The sequence below is a fragment of the Astyanax mexicanus genome, unplaced genomic scaffold, assembly GCF_023375975.1.
Source record: "Astyanax mexicanus isolate ESR-SI-001 unplaced genomic scaffold, AstMex3_surface scaffold_39, whole genome shotgun sequence".
In the NCBI taxonomy this organism is placed as follows: Eukaryota; Metazoa; Chordata; class Actinopteri; order Characiformes; family Acestrorhamphidae; genus Astyanax; species Astyanax mexicanus.
The window spans coordinates 172501-197500 of NW_026040049.1; the positions used below are offsets into that span (position 1 = coordinate 172501).

Here is a 25000-nt window from a genome sequence, read left to right on the forward strand (position 1 = left end):
CACACCTGCACTCACTCACACCTGCACTCACTCACCCATTCACACTCACACCTGCACTCACTCACACCTGCACTCACTCACACCTGCACTCACTCACCCATTCACACTCACACCTGCACTCACTCACACCTGCACTCACTCACACCTGCACTCACTCACCCATTCACACTCACACCTGCACTCACTCTCCCATTCACACACACACCTGCACTCACTCTCGCATTCACACACACCTGCACTCACTCTCGCATTCACACTCACACCTGCACTCACTCTCGCATTCACACTCACACCTGCACTCACTCACTCACACCTGCACTCACTCACACGCTCACACCTGCACTCAGTCACACCTGCACTCACTCACACACTCACACCTGCACTCACTCACACGCTCACACCTAAACTCACTCACACACACCTGCACTCAGTCACACCTGCACTCACTCTCGCATTCACACTCACACCTGCACTCAGTCACACGCTCACACCTAAACTCACTCACACACACCTGCACTCAGTCACACGCTCACACCTAAACTCACTCACACACACCTGCACTCAGTCACACCTGCACTCACTCTCGCATTCACACTCACACCTGCACTCAGTCACACGCTCACACCTAAACTCACTCACACCTGCACTCACTCGTGCACTTACCTGTGTAAAATGTACAGAATATTGATTATTAATTTTAGGTTCAGAATCAGAACTTTATTAATTCTATCTGAATATTAGAATATTAATATTAACTAGAAAAGGCAAAGTTCGTGAACGAACTTTAAGTTGGCTTGTCAAATAGTTACTAAGTTGTGTAGTGTGGTGTGGAGTGTGTGGGGTGTGGAGTGGGTTGTGGAGTGTGTTTGGTGTGGTGTGTTTGGAATGTGGGGTGGAGTGTGGTGTATGTGTGGTGGAGTGTGGGGTGAGTTGTGTGTATTAGGTGTGGAGTGTGTGTGTTGTGGAGTGTGTGTGGTGTGGGGTTTGTGTGGTGTGGAGTGTGTGTGGTGTGGGGTATGTGTGGTTTGAAGTGTGTGTGGTGTGGGGTATGTGTGGTTTGAAGTGTGTGTGGTGTGGGGTATGTGTGGTTTGAAGTGTGTGTGGTGTGGGGTTTGTGTGGTGTGGAGTGTGTGTGGTGTGGGGTATGTGTGGTTTGAAGTGTGTGTGGTGTGGGGTATGTGTGATGTGGAGTGTGTGTGGTGTGGGGTGTGAAGTGTCTGTGGTATGTGTGTGGTGGAGTGTGTGTGGTGTGGGGTATGTGAGCTGTGGAGTGTGTGTGTGGTTTAAAGTGTGTGTGGTGTGGGGTATGAAGTGTGTGTGGGGTGGTGTGTGTGTGGTGTGGGCTATGTGAGCTGTGGAGTGTGTGTGGTTTAAAGTGTGTGTGGTGTGGGGTTTGTGTGGTGTGGAGTGTGTGTGGTGTGGGGTATGTGTGGTTTGAAGTGTGTGTGGTGTGGGGTATGTGTGGTTTGAAGTGTGTGTGGTGTGGGGTTTGTGTGGTTTGAAGTGTGTGTGGTGTGGGGTTTCTGTGGTGTGGAGTGTGTGTGGTGTGGGGTATGTGTGGTTTGAAGTGTGTGTGGTGTGGGGTATGTGTGGTTTGAAGTGTGTGTGGTGTGGGGTATGTGTGGTTTGAAGTGTGTGTGGTGTGGGGTTTGTGTGGTGTGAAGTGTGTGTGGTGTGGGGTTTGTGTGGTGTGGAGTGTGTGTGGTGTGGGGTATGTGTGGTTTGAAGTGTGTGTGGTGTGGGGTATGTGTGCTGTGGAGTGTGTGTGGTGTGAAGTGTGTGTGGTATGTGTGTGGTGGAGTGTGTGTGGTGTGGGGTATGTGAGCTGTGGAGTGTGTGTGTGGTTTAAAGTGTGTGTGGTGTGGGGTATGAAGTGTGTGTGGGGTGGAGTGTGTGTGGTGTGGGCTATGTGAGCTGTGGAGTGTGTGTGGTTTAAAGTGTGTGTGGTGTGGGGTTTGTGTGGTGTGGAGTGTGTGTGGTGTGGGGTATGTGTGGTTTGAAGTGTGTGTGGTGTGGGGTTTGTGTGGTTTGAAGTGTGTGTGGTGTGGGGTTTGTGTGGTGTGGAGTGTGTGTGGTGTGGGGTATGTGTGGTTTGAAGTGTGTGTGGTGTGGGGTATGTGTGCTGTGGAGTGTGTGTGGTGTGGGGTATGTGAGCTGTGGAGTGTGTGTGTGGTTTAAAGTGTGTGTGGTGTGGGGTATGAAGTGTGTGTGGGGTGGAGTGTGTGTGGTGTGGGCTATGTGAGCTGTGGAGTGTGTGTGGTTTAAAGTGTGTGTGGTGTGGGGTTTGTGTGGTGTGGAGTGTGTGTGGTGTGGGGTATGTGTGGTTTGAAGTGTGTGTGGTGTGGGGTTTGTGTGGTTTGAAGTGTGTGTGGTGTGGGGTTTGTGTGGTGTGGAGTGTGTGTGGTGTGGGGTATGTGTGGTTTGAAGTGTGTGTGGTGTGGGGTATGTGTGGTTTGAAGTGTGTGTGGTGTGGGGTATGTGTGATGTGGAGTGTGTGTGGTGTGGGGTGTGAAGTGTGTGTGGTATGTGTGGGGTGGAGTGTGTGTGGTGTGGGGTATGTGAGCTGTGGAGTTTGTGTGTGGTTTAAAGTGTGTGTGGTGTGGGGTATGAAGTGTGTGTGGGGTGGAGTGTGTGTGGTGTGGGCTATGTGAGCTGTGGAGTGTGTGTGGTTTAAAGTGTGTGTGGTGTGGGGTTTGTGTGGTGTGGAGTGTGTGTGTGGAGTGGGTTATGTGTGGTTTGAAGCGTGTGTGGTGTGGGGTATGTGTGGTTTGAAGTGTGTGTGTGTGGTGTGGGGTATGTGTGGTTTGAAGTGTGTGTGTAGTTAGTGTGTGTGTGTGGTGTGGGGTGTGTGTGTGGTGTGGGGTGTATGTGTGGTGTGGGGTATGTGTGGTTTGAAGTGTGTGTGTGTGGTGTGGGGTATGTGTGGTTTGAAGTGTGTGTGTAGTTAGTGTGTGTGTGTGGTGTGGGGTGTGTGTGTGGTGTGGGTTATGTGTGGTTTGAAGCGTGTGTGGTGTGGGGTATGTGTGGTTTGAAGTGTGTGTGTGTGGTGTGGGGTATGTGTGGTTTGAAGTGTGTGTGTAGTTAGTGTGTGTGTGTGGTGTGGGGTGTGCGTGTGGTGTGCGGTATGTGTGGTTTGAAGTGTGTGTGGTGTGGTGTGTGGTGTGTTGTGTGTGTAGTGTGGTATTGGTTCTGGTGTGGGTTGTGTTCAGCAGTCTCTTCTCCATACAGATACAGTACTGAGGAGCAGGGCAGAGAGGGGGGCCGTGCGCAGGATCGGCTGGTGTGTGTGAGATGGCCAACATTCCGCCCATTCATTCCTATGGGGAAAGTTCGTACGATAATTTTACGAAAACCGTAAATCGTATCGGTGAGATCAGCATATCGTCTGAAACGTCTCTGCAAGTTCTGTATGTCTTGTGAATTTCGTGGTTCTAGCTTGAAAATTGTGACTTTAAGAGCAGTTTGAAAAAAGTGTGAATGGAAGTCTATGGGGAAAAAAGTGACTTTGACGGAACCGTGCTAGAACCCTGGTTCTCCGATCGCTTAGAAAAGCACAAGCACACTCCACGGCTATGGGTTCTACCATCCTGTGAAGTTTGGTGGTTCTAGCTCGAAAACTGTAGGAGGAGTAGCGTTGAGAAATTTTAGCGTAGAATAATAATAATAATAATAATAATAATAAGAAGAACTAGATTGCAGTTCCTACAGAAACTGCGAGTGTGATTGCAGCGCTGGCTGGTATCTGCTAAGGTGTTGCTAGGTGGTTGCTAAGGTGTTGCTAGGTGGTTGCTAAGGTGTTGCTATGGTATCCGGGGTGGTTGCTAAGATGTTGCTAGGTGGTTGCTAGGTGGTTGCTAAGGTATTGCTAGGCGGTTGCTAAGGTGTTGCTATGGTATCTGGGATGGTTGCTAAGGTGTTGCTAGGTGGTTGCTAGGGTGTTGCTAGGCAGTTGCTAAGGTGTTGCTATGGTATCCAGGGTGGTTGCTAAGGTGTTGCTAGGTGGTTGCTAGGTGGTTGCTAGGCGGTTGCTAAGGTGTTGCTATGGTATCCGGGGTGGTTGCTAAGGTGTTGCTAAGTGGTTGCTAGGTGGTTGCTAAGGTGTTGCTAGGCGGTTGCTAAGGTGTTGCTATGGTATCCAGGGTGGTTGCTAAGGTGTTGCTAGGTGGTTGCTAGGCAGTTGCTAAGGTGTTGCTATGGTATCCGGGGTGGTTGCTAAGGTGTTGCTAGGTGGTTGCTAGGTGGTTGCTAGGGTGTTGCTAGGCGGTTGCTAAGGTGTTGCTATGGTATCCGGGGTGGTTGCTAAGGTGTTGCTAAGTGGTTGCTAGGTGGTTGCTAAGGTGTTGCTAGGCGGTTGCTAAGGTGTTGCTATGGTATCCGGGGTGGTTGCTAAGGTGTTGCTAGGTGGTTGCTAGGTGGTTGCTAGAGTGTTGCTAGGCGGTTGCTAAGGTGTTGCTATGGTATCCGGGGTGGTTGCTAAGGTGTTGCTAGGTGGTTGCTAGGTGGTTGCTAGGGTGTTGCTAGGCGGTTGCTAAGGTGTTGCTATGGTATCCGGGGTGGTTGCTAAGGTGTTGCTAGGTGGTTGCTAGGTGGTTGCTAAGGTGTTGCTAGGCGGTTGCTAAGGTGTTGCTATGGTATCCGGGGTGGTTGCTAAGGTGTTGCTAGGTGGTTGCTAGGTGGTTGCTAGGTGTTGCTAGGCGGTTGCTAAGGTGTTGCTATGGTATCCAGGGTGGTTGCTAAGGTGTTGCTAGGTGGTTGCTAAGGTGTTGCTAGGCGGTTGCTAAGGTGTTGCTATGGTATCTGTGGTGGTTGCTAAGGTGTTGCTAGGTGGTTGCTAGGCGGTTGCTAAGGTGTTGCTAGGCGGTTGCTAAGGTGTTGCTATGGTATCCGGGGAGGTTGCTAAGGTGTTGCTAGGTGGTTGCTAGGTGGTTGCTAAGGTGTTGCTATGGTATCCGGGGTGGTTGCTAAGGTGTTGCTAGGTGGTTGCTAGGTGGTTGCTAGGTGGTTGCTAAGGTGTTGCTAGGCGGTTGCTAAGGTGTTGCTATGGTATCCGGGGTGGTTGCTAAGGTGTTGCTAGGTGGTTGCTAGGTGGTTGCTAGGGTGTTGCTAGGCGGTTGCTAAGGTGTTGCTATGGTATCCGGGATGGTTGCCAAGGTGTTGCTAGGTGGTTGCTAGGTGGTTGCTAGGGTGTTGCTAGGCGGTTGCTAAGGTGTTGCTATGGTATCCGGCGTGGTTGCTATGGTGTTTCTAGGTGGTTGCTAGGTGATGTATATGCATCAATTAGATTAAATGGTGTTTGCACGTTGCTACGCAACGTGCAAATACATCAATCAGCTATGCACGCTAGGTTGCTCTGGCCGTTCGGGGGTGTCCAAACTTTTGACCCGTGGCTCCATTACACACAGTACTGGGGGGCCGGGGTGTCCAAACTTTTGACCTAATGCTGTTTTATCCCATAGCTGCTCCATACACTCACAGTACTGGAGTTCTAGCTACCTGTCCTTCGATCTAGCTGCCGTCCTCCGATTGGCCCCATTCATTCCAATGGGGCCACTTCGTACGACATTCGTACGAAATCCGTACGTCGTAACTTTTCGTAACGCATATTTTCGGAAAGAGCTCAATAAGTTCTACAGGTCCTCAATTGGTTTCATCTTCGTATTTCAAAAATTGCGACGTCCACGGGCGTGCAAAGTTCTGCCCATTCATTTTCAATGGGCAAAAAAACGCGTACTTACGAAGTTTTTACGAAAAACGTAAGTCCGATCGGAAAGCTGTATACAAGCCCACCATTCCCGATATGGACGCACGTTTTCTCTTTTGAACGAAGTCGATATTTCGAAAACTGCGGCACTAGTTAACCGGACAAAAAACAGGTGGAATAATAATAATAATAATAATAATAATAACTAGATTGCAGTTCCTACAGAAACTGCGAGTGTGATTGCAGTGCTGGCTGGTATCTGCTGTGGTGTTGCTAAGGTGTTGCTAAGTGGTTGCTAAGGTGTGGCTATGGTATCCGGGGTGGTTGCTAAGGTGTTGCTAAGTGGTTGCTAGGTGGTTGCTAAGGTGTTGCTAGGCGGTTGCTAAGGTGTTGCTATGGTATCTGGGGTGGTTGCTAAGGTGTTGCTAGGTGGTTGCTAAGGTGTTGCTAGGCGGTTGCTAAGGTGTTGCTATGGTATCCGGGGTGGTTGCTAAGGTGTTGCTAGCTGGTTGCTAGGTGGTTGCTAAGGTGTTGCTAGGCGGTTGCTAAGGTGTTGCTATGGTATCCGGGGTGGTTGCTAAGGTGTTGCTAGGTGGTTGCTAGGTGGTTGCTAAGTTGTTGCTAGGCGGTTGCTAAGGTGTTGCTATGGTATCCGGGGTGGTTGCTAAGGTGTTGCTAGGTGGTTGCTAGGGTGTTGCTAGGCGGTTGCTAAGGTGTTGCTATGGTATCCGGGGTGGTTGCTAAGGTGTTGCTAGGTGGTTGCTAGGTGGTTGCTAGGGTGTTGCTAGGCGGTTGCTAAGGTGTTGCTATGGTATCCGGGGTGGTTGCTAAGGTGTTGCTAGGTGGTTGCTAGGTGGTTGCTAGGGTGTTGCTAGGCGGTTGCTAAGGTGTTGCTATGGTATCCAGGGTGGTTGCTAAGGTGTTGCTAGGTGGTTGCTAGGGTGTTGCTAGGCGGTTGCTAAGGTGTTGCTATGGTATCCGGGGTGGTTGCTAAGGTGTTGCTAGGTGGTTGCTAGGTGGTTGCTAGGGTGTTGCTAGGCGGTTGCTAAGGTGTTGCTAAGGTGTTGCTATGGTATCCGGGGTGGTTGCTAAGGTGTTGCTAGGTGGTTGCTAGGTGGTTGCTAGGGTGTTGCTAGGCGGTTGCTAAGGTGTTGCTATGGTATCCGGGGTGGTTGCTAAGGTGTTGCTAGGTGGTTGCTAGGTGGTTGCTAGGGTGTTGCTAGGCGGTTGCTAAGGTGTTGCTATGGTATCCGGGGTGGTTGCTAAGGTGTTGCTAGGTGGTTGCTAGGGTGTTGCTAGGCGGTTGCTAAGGTGTTGCTATGGTATCCGGGGTGGTTGCTAAGGTGTTGCTAGGTGGTTGCTAGGTGGTTGCTAGGGTGTTGCTAGGCGGTTGCTAAGGTGTTGCTATGGTATCCGGGGTGGTTGCTAAGGTGTTGCTAGGTGGTTGCTAGGTGGTTGCTAGGGTGTTGCTAGGCGGTTGCTAAGGTGTTGCTATGGTATCTGGGGTGGTTGCTAAGGTGTTGCTAGATGGTTGCTAGGTGGTTGCTATGGTGTTGCTAGGCGGTTGCTAAGGTGTTGCTATGGTATCCAGGGTGGTTGCTATGGTGTTTCTAGGTGGTTGCTAGGTGATGTATATGCATAAATTTGATTAAATGGTGTTTGCACGTTGCTACGCAACGTGCAAATACATCAATCAGCTATGCACGCTAGGTTGCTCTGGCCGTTCGGGGGTGTCCAAACTTTTGACCCGTGGCTCCATTACACACAGTACTGGGGGGCCGGGGTGTCCAAACTTTTGACCCGTGGCTCCATTACACACAGTACTGGGGGGCCGGGGTGTCCAAACTTTTGACCTAATGCTGTTTTATCCCATAGCTGCTCCATACACTCACAGTACTGGAGTTCTAGCTACCTGTCCTTCGATCTAGCTGCCGTCCTCCGATTGGCCCCATTCATTCCAATGGGGCCACTTCGTACGACATTCGTACGAAATCCGTACGTCGTAACTTTTCGTAACGCATATTTTCGGAAAGAGCTCAATAAGTTCTACAGGTCCTCAATTGGTTTCATCTTAGTATTTCAAAAATTGCGACGTCCACGGACGTGCAAAGTTCTGCCCATTCATTTTCTATGGGCAAAAAAACGCGTACTTACGAAGTTTTTACGAAAAACGTAAGTCCGATCGGAAAGCTGTATACAAGCCCACCATTCCCGATATGGACGCACGTTTTCTCTTTTGGACGAAGTCGATATTTCGAAAACTGCGGCACTAGTTAACCGGACAAAAAACAGGTGGAATAATAATAATAATAATAATAATAATAATAAGAATAAGACTTAAGAAGAACAATACTGTGATTGCATTACTGCAATCACACTAATAATAAGAAGAAGAAGAATAAGACTTAAGAAGAACAATACTGTGATTGCATTACTGCAATCACACTAATAAGAAGAACAGTAAGTTGGCTTTGACAAGCCAACTTAATAATTATATAAAACAGGAGATTCAGTCTCACCTCCAGATAAAGACAAGCAGCGATGGACTCGTTCACCACCACGTCCCCGTGCTTAAACACCGGCAGCTACAAACACACACCAGTATTCACCATCACTAAACACACTATATACACACACTATACACTATATACACACTATACACTATGTACACTATACATTATATACACACACACTATACACACTATACACTATACATTATATACACACACTATACACTATATACACACACACTATACATTATATACACACTATACACTATACACACACAGTATACACTATATACACTATACATTATATACACACACACTATACACACTATACACTATACATTATATACACACACTATACACTATATACACTATACATTATATACACACACACTATACACACTATACACTATACATTATATACACACACACTATACACTATATACACTATACATTATATACACACACACTATACACACTATACACTATACATTATATACACACACTATACACTATATACACACACACTATACACTATACATTATATACACACTATACACACACACTATACACTCTACATTATTTACACACACTATACACTATATACACACACTATACACTATATACACACACTATACACACAATACACACACTATACACTATATACACACACACTATACATTATATACACACTATACACTATATACACACACTATACACACAATACACAAACACACTATACACAAATACTATACACACACAAAAACTATACACACACACACACACACTCTACACACACACACACTCTACACACACACACACTCTACACACACACACACTCTACACACACACTCTACACACACAGTGGGGGTCAGTGGGGGTTTAGCTGGGACCGCTAGAGGGCGCTAAAGAATAACTCCACATTTACTGGATGTTTAGAATTTCCCTCTGGAATCAATAAAGTATCTAAAGCAAAAAAAAAATGATATTATTTACAAAAGGGTTAATATTCAAGTGTTGATATTTATAATCAGAAGATTATAAAATGCCTCTGTAAAGTTAATTATTTACAGATTTAATCTCCGGTTATAAAGCTCACAGTATCAGTAATGCAGCGCCTTTACTGGCTAAATTCAGTTTACTGTAAATAAATGGAAATAAAATAGTTTTTTAGAAAAATACTATATTTTTCTACAAAATACAAAGGAATAACCCGGATGAGAGTTTAGTTACTACTTTAAATAAGTGTTTTAAGCCGTTTAACTCCATTCATTCTGCTCCCCCTAGCGGGGGTTCCTCTCTGTAAACCCGCTCTGAGTCCGAGTCTGGATACCTGTGGGTCAGTAGTGTGTGGTCAGTAGTGTGTGGTTACCTGTCCTCTGGGGTTGATCTGCAGGACCTCCGGGTTCTTGTGCTCCTGTTTGTCGAAGGAGAGCAGTTTGTTTTTGTAGCCCTGCAGGTTTTTCTCCTCCAGCGCGATCATCACCCGCCAGCAGGGCGGAGAGCCGGAGCCCCACAGGAGCAGCATGTCCTCGGCCATGATCCTTCACCTCACCCGACAAGAGAACCAGGAGAACCAAGAGAACCAGGAGAACAGAGCGCGGAGCTGCAGCGCTGTAACTTTCTGATTATATAAGAGTTCAGGGAGCGGGAGCATGCGCAGTACCGCCCTCCCCTCCCCCTGCCCTGCAGCGCCCTCTGCTGGAGGAACTCTATAACTGTTTTATTATTCAGAGTCAGGAGATCAGTTTATACACGATCAATAAATCAATAACCTTTCATCACCAGTTTACCACTTTACCCCCATTAACCCACTCTTACTCCGAATCAACCTCCTTTAACCTCCATTACTCCTCCTCTAATACATTAATCACCTCCATTACTCCTCCTCTAATACATTAATCACCTCCATTACTCCTCCTCTAATACATTAATCACCTCCATTACTCCTCCTCTAATACATTAATCACCTCCATTACTCCTCCTCTAATACATTAATCACCTCCATTACTCCTCCTCTAATACATTAATCACCTCCATTACTCCTCCTCTAATACATCACCTCCATTACTCCTCCTCTAATACATTAATCACCTCCATTACTCCTCCTCTAATACATTAATCACCTCCATTACTCCTCCTCTAATACATTAATCACCTCCATTACTCCTCCTCTAATACATTAATCACCTCCATTACTCCTCCTCTAATACATTAAATCACCTCCATTACTCCTCCTCTAATACATTAATCACCTCCATTACTCCTCCTCTAATACATTAAATCACCTCCATTACTCCTCCTCTAATACATTAATCACCTCCATTACTCCTCCTCTAATACATTAATCACCTCCATTACTCCTCCTCTAATACATTAATCACCTCCATTACTCCTCCTCTAATACATTAATCACCTCCATTACTCCTCCTCTAATACATTAATCACCTCCATTACTCCTCCTCTAATACATTAATCACCTCCATTACTCCTCCTCTAATACATTAAATCACCTCCATTACTCCTCCTCTAATACATTAATCACCTCCATTACTCCTCCTCTAATACATTAAATCACCTCCATTACTCCTCCTCTAATACATTAATCACCTCCATTACTCCTCCTCTAATACATTAAATCACCTCCATTACTCCTCCTCTAATACATTAATCACCTCCATTACTCCTCCTCTAATACATTAAATCACCTCCATTACTCCTCCTCTAATACATTAATCACCTCCATTACTCCTCCTCTAATACATTAATCACCTCCATTACTCCTCCTCTAATACATTAAATCACCTCCATTACTCCTCCTCTAATACACTAAATCACCTCCATTACTCCTCCTCTAATACATTAAATCACCTCCATTACTCCTCCTCTAATACATTAATCACCTCCATTACTCCTCCTCTAATACATTAAATCACCTCCATTACTCCTCCTCTAATACATTAATCACCTCCATTACTCCTCCTCTAATACATTAAATCACCTCCATTACTCCTCCTCTAATACATTAATCACCTCCATTACTCCTCCTTTAATACATTAATCACCTCCATTACTCCTCCTTTAATACATTAAATCACCTCCATTACTCCTCCTCTAATACATTAAATCACCTCCATTACTCCTCCTCTAATACATTAAATCACCTCCATTACTCCTCCTCTAATACATTAATCACCTCCATTACTCCTCCTCTAATACATTAAATCACCTCCATTACTCCTCCTCTAATACATTAATCACCTCCATTACTCCTCCTCTAATACATTAAATCACCTCCATCACTCCTCCTCTAATACATTAAATCACCTCCATTACTCCTCCTCTAATACATTAATCACCTCCATTACTCCTCCTTTAATACATTAAATCACCTCCATTACTCCTCCTTTAATACATTAAATCACCTCCATTACTCCTCCTCTAATACATTAATCACCTCCATTACTCCTCCTCTAATACATTAAATCACCTCCATTACTCCTCCTCTAATACATTAAATCACCTCCATTACTACTCCTCTAATACATTAAATCACCTCCATTACTACTCCTCTAATAAATTAAATCACCTCCATTACTCCTCCTCTAATACATTAATCACCTCCATTACTCCTCCTCTAATACATTAATCACCTCCATTACTCCTCCTCTAATACATCACCTCCATTACTCCTCCTTTAATACATTAATCACCTCCATTACTCCTCCTCTAATACATTAATCACCTCCATTACTCCTCCTCTAATACATCACCTCCATTACTCCTCCTCTAATACATTAATCACCTCCATTACTCCTCCTCTAATACATTAAATCACCTCCATTACTCCTCCTCTAATACATTAATCACCTCCATTACTCCTCCTTTAATACATTAAATCACCTCCATTACTCCTCCTCTAATACATTAATCACATCCATTACTCCTCCTCTAATACATTAAATCACCTCCATTACTCCTCCTCTAATACATTAATCACCTCCATTACTCCTCCTCTAATACATTAAATCACCTCCATTACTCCTCCTCTAATACATTAAATCACCTCCATTACTCCTCCTCTAATACATTAAATCACCTCCATTACTGCTCCTCTAATACATTAATCACCTCCATTACTCCTCCTCTAATACATTAATCACCTCCATTACTCCTCCTCTAATACATTAATCACCTCCATTACTCCTCCTCTAATACATTAATCACCTCCATTACTCCTCCTCTAATACATTAAATCACCTCCATTACTCCTCCTCTAATACATTAATCACCTCCATTACTCCTCCTCTAATACATTAAATCACCTCCATTACTCCTCCTCTAATACATTAAATCACCTCCATTACTCCTCCTCTAATACATTAATCACCTCCATTACTCCTCCTCTAATACATTAATCACCTCCATTACTCCTCCTCTAATACATTAATCACCTCCATTACTCCTCCTCTAATACATTAATCACCTCCATTACTCCTCCTCTAATACATTAATCACCTCCATTACTCCTCCTCTAATACATTAATCACCTCCATTACTCCTCCTCTAATACATTAATCACCTCCATTACTCCTCCTCTAATACATTAATCACCTCCATTACTCCTCCTCTAATACATTAATCACCTCCATTACTCCTCCTCTAATACATTAATCACCTCCATTACTCCTCCTCTAATACATTAAATCACCTCCATTACTCCTCCTCTAATACATTAATCACCTCCATTACTCCTCCTCTAATACATTAAATCACCTCCATTACTCCTCCTCTAATACATTAATCACCTCCATTACTCCTCCTCTAATACATTAATCACCTCCATTACTCCTCCTCTAATACATTAATCACCTCCATTACTCCTCCTCTAATACATTAATCACCTCCATTACTCCTCCTCTAATACATTAATCACCTCCATTACTCCTCCTCTAATACATTAAATCACCTCCATTACTCCTCCTCTAATACATTAATCACCTCCATTACTCCTCCTCTAATACATTAAATCACCTCCATTACTCCTCCTCTAATACATTAAATCACCTCCATTACTCCTCCTCTAATACATTAATCACCTCCATTACTCCTCCTCTAATACATTAATCACCTCCATTACTCCTCCTCTAATACATTAATCACCTCCATTACTCCTCCTCTAATACATTAATCACCTCCATTACTCCTCCTCTAATACATTAATCACCTCCATTACTCCTCCTCTAATACATTAATCACCTCCATTACTCCTCCTCTAATACATTAATCACCTCCATTACTCCTCCTCTAATACATTAAATCACCTCATTACTCCTCCTCTAATACATTAATCACCTCCATTACTCCTCCTCTAATACATTAAATCACCTCCATTACTCCTCCTCTAGTACATTAATCACCTCCATTACTCCTCCTCTAATACATTAAATCACCTCCATTACTCCTCCTCTAATACATTAAATCACCTCCATTACTCCTCCTCTAATACATTAAATCACCTCCATTACTCCTCCTCTAATACATTAATCACCTCCATTACTCCTCCTCTAATACATTAATCACCTCCATTACTCCTCCTCTAATACATTAATCACCTCCATTACTCCTCCTCTAATACATTAAATCACCTCCATTACTCCTCCTCTAATACATTAATCACCTCCATTACTCCTCCTCTAATACATTAATCACCTCCATTACTCCTCCTCTAATACATTAAATCACCTCCATTACTCCTCCTCTAATACATTAATCACCTCCATTACTCCTCCTCTAATACATTAAATCACCTCCATTACTCCTCCTCTAATACATTAATCACCTCCATTACTCCTCCTCTAATACATTAATCACCTCCATTACTCCTCCTTTAATACATTAATCACCTCCATTACTCCTCCTCTAATACATTAATGACCTCCATTACTCCTCCTCTAATACATTAATCACCTCCATTACTCCTCCTCTAATACATTAATCACCTCCATTACTCCTCCTCTAATACATTAATCACCTCCATTACTCCTCCTCTAATACATTAATCACCTCCATTACTCCTCCTCTAATACATTAATCACCTCCATTACTCCTCCTCTAATACATTAAATCACCTCCATTACTCCTCCTCTAATACATTAATCACCTCCATTACTCCTCCTCTAATACATTAAATCACCTCCATTACTCCTCCTCTAATACATTAAATCACCTCCATTACTCCTCCTCTAATACATTAATCACCTCCATTACTCCTCCTCTAATACATTAAATCACCTCCATTACTCCTCCTTTAATACATTAATCACCTCCATTACTCCTCCTCTAATACATTAATCACCTCCATTACTCCTCCTCTAATACATTAAATCACCTCCATTACTCCTCCTCTAATACATTAAATCACCTCCATTACTACTCCTCTAATACATTAAATCACCTCCATTACTACTCCTCTAATACATTAAATCACCTCCATTACTCCTCCTCTAATACATTAAATCACCTCCATTACTCCTCCTCTAATACATTAATCACCTCCATTACTCCTCCTCTAATACATTAATCACCTCCATTACTCCTCCTCTAATACATTAATCACCTCCATTACTCCTCCTCTAATACATTAAATCACCTCCATTACTCCTCCTCTAATACATTAATCACCTCCATTACTCCTCCTCTAATACATTAATCACCTCCATTACTCCTCCTCTAATACATTAATCACCTCCATTACTCCTCCTCTAATACATTAATCACCTCCATTACTCCTCCTCTAATACATTAAATCACCTCCATTACTCCTCCTCTAATACATTAATCACCTCCATTACTCCTCCTCTAATACATTAAATCACCTCCATTACTCCTCCTCTAATACATTAAATCACCTCCATTACTCCTCCTCTAATACATTAAATCACCTCCATTACTCCTCCTCTAATACATTAATCACCTCCATTACTCCTCCTCTAATACATTAATCACCTCCATTACTCCTCCTCTAATACATTAAATCACCTCCATTACTCCTCCTCTAATACATTAAATCACCTCCATTACTCCTCCTCTAATACATTAATTCAATTCAATTCAATTTTATTTATATAGCGCTTTTTACAACAAAGGTTGTCACAAAGCCGCTTTACAGGAAAAACAGGTCCACGCCTCTTATGAGCAGCACCACAGAGATGCTGATTTTATGGTGACACAGTGGCAAAAAAACTCCCTTTAAGAGGAAGAAACCTTGGAAGGAACCAAGACTCAGTCCGAGGAACCCATCCTACTCGGGTTGACCCGCTCAGTACAAACAAACAACAAACAAATAACAGAACAAAACAGTACAGAGAATTAATGTGAACTATGGCTAATATAACAGGTACTAATTTATGAATATAAGAATGTGATGGGCACAAACTATAGAGCTATGGCTAATACAGAAACAGATACTGAGTGTGTTAATGGTAATCAGTGCAGGGCTGCAGAGCCGCAGAACAACACAGCGGGCAGTGGAGAGCCAGGCTGGGAACATCAGGAACAGCATCTCCATACATGTAAAAGAGATAGATAGAGAAAACAGAAAGGAAAGGAAGAGAAAAAAAGCAGGAGTTAGAAGGGTTGTGTAATAATTCTGATGAGTAGAAGGACAGGGCTGATTCCTGAAAGCTGGAACCACAGACGGACACATCCAGGAAGACCGGCCGGCCAGGCGTCTCAGCACATGTGAGAAAGATAGAGAGAGAGAACAGAGAGGGGAGGGAAGAAAAAGGGGTTAGAATGGTTTTATAAAACTCTGCTGGAGTGGGATGGGCACTGGTAGCAGCAGCTCAGGACATGGGGAGAGAAAGAGAAAGCAGATGATTAGGACAGGGTTTATATTTGCTGGATAAGCTGTAAGAGGAAGAAAATTGTAATGAGACATTACTCAAAAGCTTGAGCAAATAGAAATGTTTTGAGTCTAGATTTAAAGATTGAGGGTGTATCTGAGTCCCGTATATTAATAGGGAGGCTATTCCAAAGTTGGGGAGCTTTATAAAAGAACGCTCTTCCTCCTGTATAGTTTTTTCTAATACGCGGGACTAATAACAGGCCAGCGTCTTGGGAGCCGAATGAACGCGGCGGATTGTAAGGAGTAAGGAGTTCCTGTAGATAATGCGGGGCCAGACCATTGAGGGATTTATACGTCAGGAGAAGTATTTTATAATCTATACGAAATCTAACAGGTAGCCAGTGTAGGGATGAAAGAATAGGTGTAATGTGATCGAACTTTCTAGCTCTGGTAAGCACTCTTGCGGCTGCATTCTGAACTAGCTGGAGTTTATGGAGTAATTTATGTGGACTTCCAGCCAACAACGCGTTGCAGTAGTCCAGCCTGGAGGTTATGAATGCATGTACCAGCTTCTCAGCATCTTCCAGAGAGAGTATACTGCGGATTTTAGCTATATTTCTTAAGTGGAAGAATGCAGTTTTGACTATGCTACATATGTGAGCATCAAACGAAAGAATTGGGTCAAAGATGACCCCAAGGTTCCTCACTGTTTTACCAGGTATAATTAAGTGACCGTCTATGTCTACAGTATTAACATTTATGTTTTTATCAATATTAGGACCTAATAGAAGGACCTCAGTTTTATCAGAATTAAGTAAGAGAAAGTTGTGTGTCATCCAATTTTTAATGTCTTTAATACAGTCTGTTATTTGATTTATACAGAGCTCCTCGTTGGGTTTAGCAGATATGTAAAGTTGCGTGTCATCAGCATAGCAGTGAAAGTTAATACCATGCCTACGGATAATTTTACCCAGTGGTAGCATATAAAGTGTAAAGAGTAATGGACCCAGTATTGATCCTTGAGGGACACCATATTTTACTCTAGACTGATAAGAGCATTCGTTATTTAAGTAAACACACTGGAATCGATCTCTCAGATAAGATATGAACCAGGTGAGGGCTGATCCTTTAATTCCTATAAGATTTTCTAACCTATCAAGTAGAATAGCGTGATCTATGGTGTCAAAGGCAGCACTCAGATCTAGCAGTACAAGGATGGCAGTACTGCCCCTATCAAGAGCTGAAAGTAAATCATTACTTACTCTAAGTAGAGCTGTTTCAGTACTATGGTTTTGTCTAAATCCAGATTGAAAAACCTCATGCATACTATTACGTTGTAGATACAAGCGCAGCTGGTTAAACACAATTTTTTCTAGGATTTTGGCTATAAAGGAAAGATTAGAAATTGGTCTATAATTAGCAAGCTCGCGGGGGTCCAGATTTGGCTTTTTGATAATGGGCTTAATGACCGCCAATTTAAGAGAATTGGGTACGTAGCCCATGCTAAGGGATGAATTTACTATTTCTAGTAATGATTTTCCCACCTTTGGCAGTGCCTGTTTCAATAATTGTGTGGGTACTGGATCTAATATACATGATGTTGATTTTGATGAGTTAATTACACTAAGTAAATCTTTTTCTGTAACCGGGCTGAAACACTCTAGGTGTGTCTCAGAGCTGGAGCAGCATTCATCGATATCTATAAGTAAATTTTGGGAGTGATACTGAATTTTTTGTCTAATGCTATTAATTTTATCATCAAAGAACTTCATGAAATCATTACTATTAATGTCGACAGGGATAACGGAGCTAGTTTGTTTTTGACTGCCGGTGAGTTTAGCCACAGTAGTGAAAAGGAATCTAGGATTGTCTCTATTTTTCTCAATAAGCGATGAAATATACTGGGATTTTGTTTTAATTAGGGCTTTTTTGTAGTCTGTGAGACTATGCTGCCATGCTAGCCGGAAAAGTTCTAGTTTTGTGTGTCGCCATTTACGTTCAAAGTTACGAGCGGTTTGTTTTAATGTGCGTGTGTGGTCATTATACCACGGTGCTAGCTTTTTATCCCTGATTTGTTTTATTTTTGTTGGCGCTACGCGGTCAAGGTTACAGCGGAGCACAGTTTGTAGATTTTCTGTTTTGTGCTCGAGATCATGCTCATAGGACGGAAGGGAGATGGTTAAGTCGGGGAGTTTATTTACAAATTCATTAGCAATTGCGGTTGTTATTTTACGCTTGCTGATATAGCGGGGCGGGAGGAGGATATTTTGATTAAAAACTATTTCAAACATAATTAGATAATGATGGGATATTGAGTCATGTTGAGAAAGAGTAACTATATTCTCAGCCTCAATACCCAGTGTCAAAACTAAATCTAATGTATGACTACATCGGTGAGTGGGGCCAATTACATTTAGTTTAAAGCCTAGAGCATCTAAAACTGATTTAAATGCAATTTTTAGTGGATCCTGGTCCTTTTCAAAGTGGATATTAAAGTCTCCAACAATTATGATCTTATCAGAAAGAAGAGTTACTGCTGCTAGAAAGTCAGCAAATTCACTAATAAAATTTGAGTATGGTCCAGGAGGACGATACAGTGTTATCAGCAGAAACGAATGCTGCGTTTTGGAAGCAGGAGACGGGCCTGCTACTTTAAGACTAAGAACTTCAAACGACTTAGCATCCAATTGTGAGTTTTGAGATATACCTAACATTGAGTCATAGATTGTGGCAACACCACCGCCACGACCAGAGCTGCGTGGGTAACTGAAATAGCTAAAACCTGGGGGGGTAGACTCATTTAAAGCGATATATTCATCAGGTTTAATCCAGGTTTCACACAGACATAGTGCAGTAAGGTGATTATCAGTAATAATATCATTAACAATAACTGATTTTGGTGCTAGCGATCTTATATTTAATAGCCCTAGTTTCATACGGACGCTGCTGGTACTCTGAGAGACGGATGCTGTTGTTTTAATTTTAATAAGATTATTAAAACAGATTTTCTGAGTTTTTCGTTTTCGAGCGACACAGGGGACAGACACGTCACGGCCTTATGAACAGGAAAGTGGCAAGATAACTCATTAGAATGATGTATATTACTAAACTGCCCATTACTCAGACCACTAACCTGGCCGGTATGACTGGTTAGAGCCAGTCAGTCCCGGCGTAGCACCGCCTCAATGTTACTTAATTCAATCTAATTAAGTGTAGTGATTACTTGTATGTCCTATGGACATGGAATCCACTCTCGTGAGCGCATGGGAAACTAACCTTGTTTACATGAGGGAAGAGCTGCTGGCGCTGCGAACAAAGGAACACGCCGGCCAGACGCATCACATACCGGCAGAGCTGCGCCGACCCTACCGTGGGTGTAGAGCTGGAGCTAAGCTAAGCGTATGGAGAAACGTTGGAGGTTTAAACCATCTGTTCCTTCCGTGGTGATGGGGAATGTGAACACTCTGACCTATGTTCGATCAACGGACGAACTGACGGCGCTGGTTATTAACCAGCTGTTTTACCGGGAGAGTAGCATTTTATGCTTCACCGAAACGTGGCTAACCAGCACCTTCCGGATGCTAACGTGGATATTCCCGGCTTTACCACAGTGAGAGCGGACAGAGACCCCAAAAGGAGCGGCAACACCCAAAGGTGGGGGGGTTTGTGATGTTTGTGAACATCAGATGGTGTAACCCAGGACATGTAACTGTGAAGGAGATCATCTGCTGTCGGGATGTTGAACTGTTGGCGGTGAGTCTCCGACCCTATCACATGCCCAGAGAGCTTTCCCACGCCATTGTTGTTTGTGTTTACATCCCTCCTCGCGCTGACGCCGAGACCGCGTGTGACGTCATTCACGCAACCATCACTTCAGACACAGCATCCTGAAGCTTTCATTGCCATCTCTGAGGACTTTAACAACGTCACACTGGACTCAGTACTCCCTGCTTTTTACCAGCAAGAACAAAACTATTGATCTCCTTTACTCCAACCTAAAGGATGCATACTCCGCCACACCTCTCCCCCTCTAGGAAAATCTGACCACAACCTGATCTACCTGCAGCCCCAGTACAAGCCCCAGGTCCGTAGACAACCTGCATCTTCACGCTCCTTCAGGAAATGGTCTCCTGGTGCTGAAGCAGCTCTCGGGGACTGTTTTGAGTCCACTGAATGGAGTGTATTGCAGGAGCCATACGGGGCTCCTACATCACACATCATGAAGACCCTGGAATGTCTGCTTCTACACCACCTCAGACCCCAGGTTCAACATGCAATGGACCCTTTGCAATTTGCCTACAGAGAGAAAGTGGGAGTGGATGATGCCATACTGTACTTTCTCCACCGGACCCACTCTCATCTGGACAGAGGAGGCAGCACTGTGAGAGTCATGTTCTTTGATTTTTCCAGTGCTTTCAACACCATTCAGCCTCTCCTACTGAAAGACAAGCTGGTGGTTTGCAGCACAGGAGCACCACAGGGGACTGTGCTCTCCCCGTTCCTTTTTACACTCTACACCTCAGACTTCCAGTACAACTCTGAGACATGCCACATGCAGAAGTTTTCAGACGACACTGCCTGTATACAGGGAGGAAAGGAGGAGGAGTACAGACACCTGGTGAAAGACTTTGTGGCGTGGTGCAATAGAAACAACCTGCTGTTGAACACCTCCAAGACCAAGGAGATGGTGGTGGACTTCCGCAGGGCCAGGCCACCCATACAGCCAGTATCCATTGTGGGAGTTGATGTGGAGATGGTGAAGACCTACAGGTATCTCGGACTGCATCTGGATGATAAGCTGGACTGGTCAGCCAACACAGACATCCTGTACAAGAAGGGGCAGAGCCGGCTCTACTTCCTGAGGAGGCTGGGGTCTTTTAACATCTGTCGGAAGCTCCTGCTGATGTTTTATCAGACTGTGGTGTCCAGCTGTCTTTTCTATGCTGTGGTGTGCTGGGGAGGAAGCATGAAGAAGAGGGACGAGATGCGTCTGAACAAGCTGGTCAGGCGTGCGGGGTCCGTGGTTGGCGTGGAGCTGGACTCTGTGGTAACGGTGGCAGAGAGGAGGACACTGCAAAAACTACTCTCCATCATCATGGATCATAGGAGCAGTTTCAGCAGCAGGTTTTTAGATTTGCACTCCTGGACACTTTACTGTACATCCTGTACACTCCTGGACACTTTACTGTACATCCTGTACACTCCTGGACACTTTACTGTACATCCTGTACACTCCTGGACACTTTACTGTACATCCTGTACACTCCTGGACACTTTACTGTACATCCTGTACACTCCTGGACACTTTACTGTACATCCTGTACACTCCTGGACACTTTACTGTACATCCTGTACACTCATGGACACTTTACTGTACATCCTGTACACTCCTGGACACTTTACTGTACATCCTGTACACTTCTGGACACTTTACTGTACATCCTGTACACTCCTGGACACTTTACTGTACATCCTGTACACTTCTGGACACTTTACTGTACATCCTGTATATTTACACTCCTGGACATTTCTTACTTTGCTCTCTTATTGTACTACGCTTATTGTTTGTTTCTACTGTGTTGTGTAACTGCTACCGGCTGCTAAATTCCCTTGGGCATCCATAAAGAGATGAAGAAGCTGAAGGAGGTGAAGGAGGTCAAAGGGATGAAGGAGGTGGAGGAGATAAAGAAGCTGAAGGAGATGAATGAGGTGGAGGAGATGATGAAGCTGGAGGAGGTGGAGGAGATGAAGGAGGTGAAGATGAAGTTAAAGGAGGTGGAGGAGGTGAAGAAGCTGAAGGAGATGAAGTTAAAGGAGGTGGAGGAGGTGAAAAAGCTGAAGGAGGTGAAGGAGATGAAGTTAAAGGAGTTGGAGGAGGTGAAGAAGCTGAAGGAGGTGAAGAAGTTAAAGGGGGTGGAGGAGGTGAAGGAGATGAAGTTAAAGGAGGTGGAGGAGGTGAAGAAGCTGAAGGAGGTGAAGAAGTTAAAGGGGGTGGAGGAGGTGAAGGAGATGAAGTTAAAGGAGTTGGAGGAGGTGAAGAAGCTGAAGGAGGTGAAGAAGTTAAAGGAGGTGGAGGAGATGAAGTTAAAGGAGGTGGAGGAGGTGAAGAAGCTGAAGGAGGTGAAGAAGTTAAAGAAGGTGGAGGAGGTGAAGCTCAGTAGGTTTTTCAGGGAGATGTTTTAAAGATTGTAGTTTATCAGGTTAATTTATAAAGATCTCAGAAACGGTTAATCTGGTTTAATAACTTTATTCTGAGGAACAGAAGATTAATAAGAAAACAGTTAATTCTGAGATTAACCTTCAGATTAACTCTTTATTCTGAAGCATTAAAACTGCAGTTTTATATGAGCATTTCTTTTTGGACGGTATGACTCCTGCCCTTTTTCCTGTGGTGGTCTGCGATTGGTTCCTCACAGGTCTTTGAGTGTGTCCTGCTCCTTCTCCTTCTCGCGCCAAGTTGGAGGCCATGATGCTTTAACACTCGGACGCTCCTTCACCATCTCATAATACTCCATCAGTCTGGGGTATCGCTCCTTCCTCAACCTTCAAACACAATCAATCAATCAATCAATCAATCAATCAATCAATCAATCAATCAATCAATCAATCCACCAACCAATCAATCAATCCATCAATCCACCAACCAATCAATCAATCCATCAATCCACCAACCAATCAATCAATCAATCCACCAACCAATCAATCAATCAATCAATCAATCAATCAATCAATCAATCAATCCACCAACCAATCAATCAATCAATCAATCCACCAACCAATCAATCAATCCACCAATCAATCAATCAATCAATCCACCAATCAATCCACCAATCAATCAATCAATCCACCAACCAATCAATCAATCAATCCACCAACCAATCAATCAATCAATCAATCAATCAATCAATCAATCCACCAACCAATCAATCAATCCACCAACCAATCAATCAATCCACCAATCAATCAATCAATCCACCAATCAATCAATCAATCCACCAATCAATCCACCAATCAATCAATCAATCCACCAAACAATCAATCAATCAATCAATCAGTCAAACAGACAATCAAACAAACAAACAATATGTGGTAAGTGGGTTCTGTGCCGGTATGTATTATTTCATATCCAGTCTGTATTTTACAGTGGGGTGAATGACGTACCCGAAGCGTGGAAGGTAGGCGAGGTCTGGGAACATCGCTACGTCAGCCAGGCTGAAGTCCTTTCCCGTCAGATACGATCCTTTACCCATCTACAGGAGAGAGATCAGATTATCAGACTATCAGATTAGTTCATGAGAATTTATGTAAACGTCTCTAATTCTGATTTACTTAAGTGTCAGTGGGCGTGGCCAGTGTGACTAGCTACAGTTTAGTGAAACACCTGAAAGCTATTGGATATGAAAGTTATTAAACCTGGGTCAACTGTATCATAGCGAAATTAGGATTGCATAGTGTAACATGTTCACAAGTACAGGTGTTTACAGGTAAAGGTGTTTACAGGTAAAGGTGTTTACAGGTAAAGGTGTTACAGGTAAAGGTGTTTACAGGTACAGGCGTTACAGGTAAAGGTGTTTACAGGTAAAGGTGTTTAAAGGTACAGGTGTTACAGGTAAAGGTGTTTACAGGTAAAGGTGTTTACAGGTAAAGGTGTTACAGGTAAAGGTGTTACAGGTAAAGGTGTTACAGGTAAAGGTGTTTACAGGTACAGGCGTTACAGGTAAAGGTGTTTACAGGTAAAGGTGTTTACAGGTACAGGCGTTACAGGTAAAGGTGTTTACAGGTACAGGCGTTACAGGTACAGGCGTTACAGGTAAAGGTGTTTACAGGTACAGGCGTTACAGGTACAGGCGTTACAGGTAAAGGTGTTTACAGGTAAAGGTGTTTACAGGTACAGGTGTTTACAGGTACAGGTGTTACAGGTAAAGGTATTTACAGGTAAAGGTATTTACAGGTAAAGGTGTTACAGGTATATAAAGTGTGGTGTTTACCTGCTGCAGGTAGCTCTCCCACAGCTTTAGCTCGTTAGCCAGGTTCTCCCGGTTCCTCTTCCGAGCTGATTCGTGTCTCTCAGCTTCCGGAACGTAGTACTCGTAAAACAGAACGTCGTCTGCAAACAGGAAATGATATCATTCAATGACACAACTTGCAGGTGTTTACACACAGACCCAGAACCTCATAACTCCACCCCCCAGCAGAGGCTACATTGGTGTCAGAGGAGGGATTCACCTCCTAACATTCAGCTGAGTGTGTGTTTGTGTATATTGTGTGTATGTACTGAGTATGTGTGTGTATAGTAAGTGTGTGAGTATATTGTGTGTGTATAGTGTGTGTGTGTGTGTATAATTTGTGTGTATAGTGTGTGTGTGTGTGTGTGTGTATAATTTGTGTGTATAGTGTGTGTGTGTATAGTGTGTGTGTGTATAGTGTGTGTATAGTGTGTGTGTATAGTGTGTGTGTGTATAGTGTGTGTGTGTGTATAGTGTGTGTGTATAGTGTGTGTGTGTGTGTGTAGTGTGTGTGTGTGTGTATAGTGTGTGTGTGTGTGTGTATAGTGTGTGTGTATAGTGTGTGTGTATAGTGTGTGTGTGTGTATAGTGTGTGTGTGTGTATAGTGTGTGTGTATAGTGTGTGTGTGTGTGTGTGTGTATAGTGTGTGTGTGTGTGTGTAGTGTGTGTGTGTATAGTGTGTGTGTATAGTGTGTATAGTGTGTGTGTGTGTAGTGTGTGTGTGTGTGTATAGTGTGTGTGTGTAGTGTGTGTGTGTGTGTATAGTGTGTGTGTGTGTGTATAGTGTGTGTGTGTGTATATAGAGTGTGTGTGTATGTAGTGTCTGTGTGTATAGTGTGTGTGTATAGTGTGTGTGTATAGTGTGTGTGTAGTGTGTCTGTGTATATAGTGTGTGTGTGTATGTAGTGTGTGTGTATAGTGTGTGTGTAGTGTGTG

General features: G+C 43.6%; 1 protein-coding gene and 2 long non-coding RNA genes across 15 annotated transcripts in view; 1 reads left to right on the forward strand and 2 right to left on the reverse strand.

Moving 5' to 3' along the window:
• The window catches only part of LOC125794090 (uncharacterized), a 1636-nt gene extending 887 nt beyond the window's left edge, over positions 1-749 (reverse strand). For 2 of the 6 annotated variants that reach the window (XR_007433600.1, XR_007433597.1), the window contains exons 1-2: positions 354-535; positions 44-83 (exon numbers count right to left, since the gene is read on the reverse strand). This is a non-coding gene — a long non-coding RNA (uncharacterized LOC125794090). Of the gene's footprint in view, positions 1-43; positions 84-105; positions 146-337; positions 536-641 lie in introns of those variants that run through there. The other 4 variants (XR_007433599.1, XR_007433596.1, XR_007433601.1 and 1 more) reach the window with 3 other exon arrangements.
• Positions 1-25000, reverse strand: part of gstr (glutathione S-transferase rho) — a 46471-nt gene that overhangs the window by 14203 nt on the left and 7268 nt on the right. The window contains exons 4-6 of one of the 3 annotated variants that reach the window (XM_049473559.1): positions 24046-24164; positions 23219-23307; positions 22289-22600 (exon numbers count right to left, since the gene is read on the reverse strand). In XM_049473559.1, the coding sequence (XP_049329516.1) occupies positions 22468-22600; positions 23219-23307; positions 24046-24164 (341 nt within the window). In that variant the 3' untranslated portion in view covers positions 22289-22467. Of the gene's footprint in view, positions 1-8220; positions 8287-9580; positions 9961-22288; positions 22601-23218; positions 23308-24045; positions 24165-25000 lie in introns of those variants that run through there. The other 2 variants (XM_049473561.1, XM_049473560.1) reach the window with 2 other exon arrangements.
• LOC125794089 (uncharacterized) lies at positions 21807-22285 on the forward strand. 6 transcript variants are annotated; one of them, XR_007433595.1, is made up of 4 exons: positions 21807-21841; positions 21935-22057; positions 22091-22126; positions 22196-22285. It is a non-coding gene; the product is annotated as an uncharacterized LOC125794089 (long non-coding RNA). The 6 variants fall into 6 exon arrangements; XR_007433594.1 differs by having other exon boundaries at positions 21935-22012; positions 22058-22126; XR_007433593.1 differs by having other exon boundaries at positions 21816-21841; positions 21935-21970; positions 22004-22126.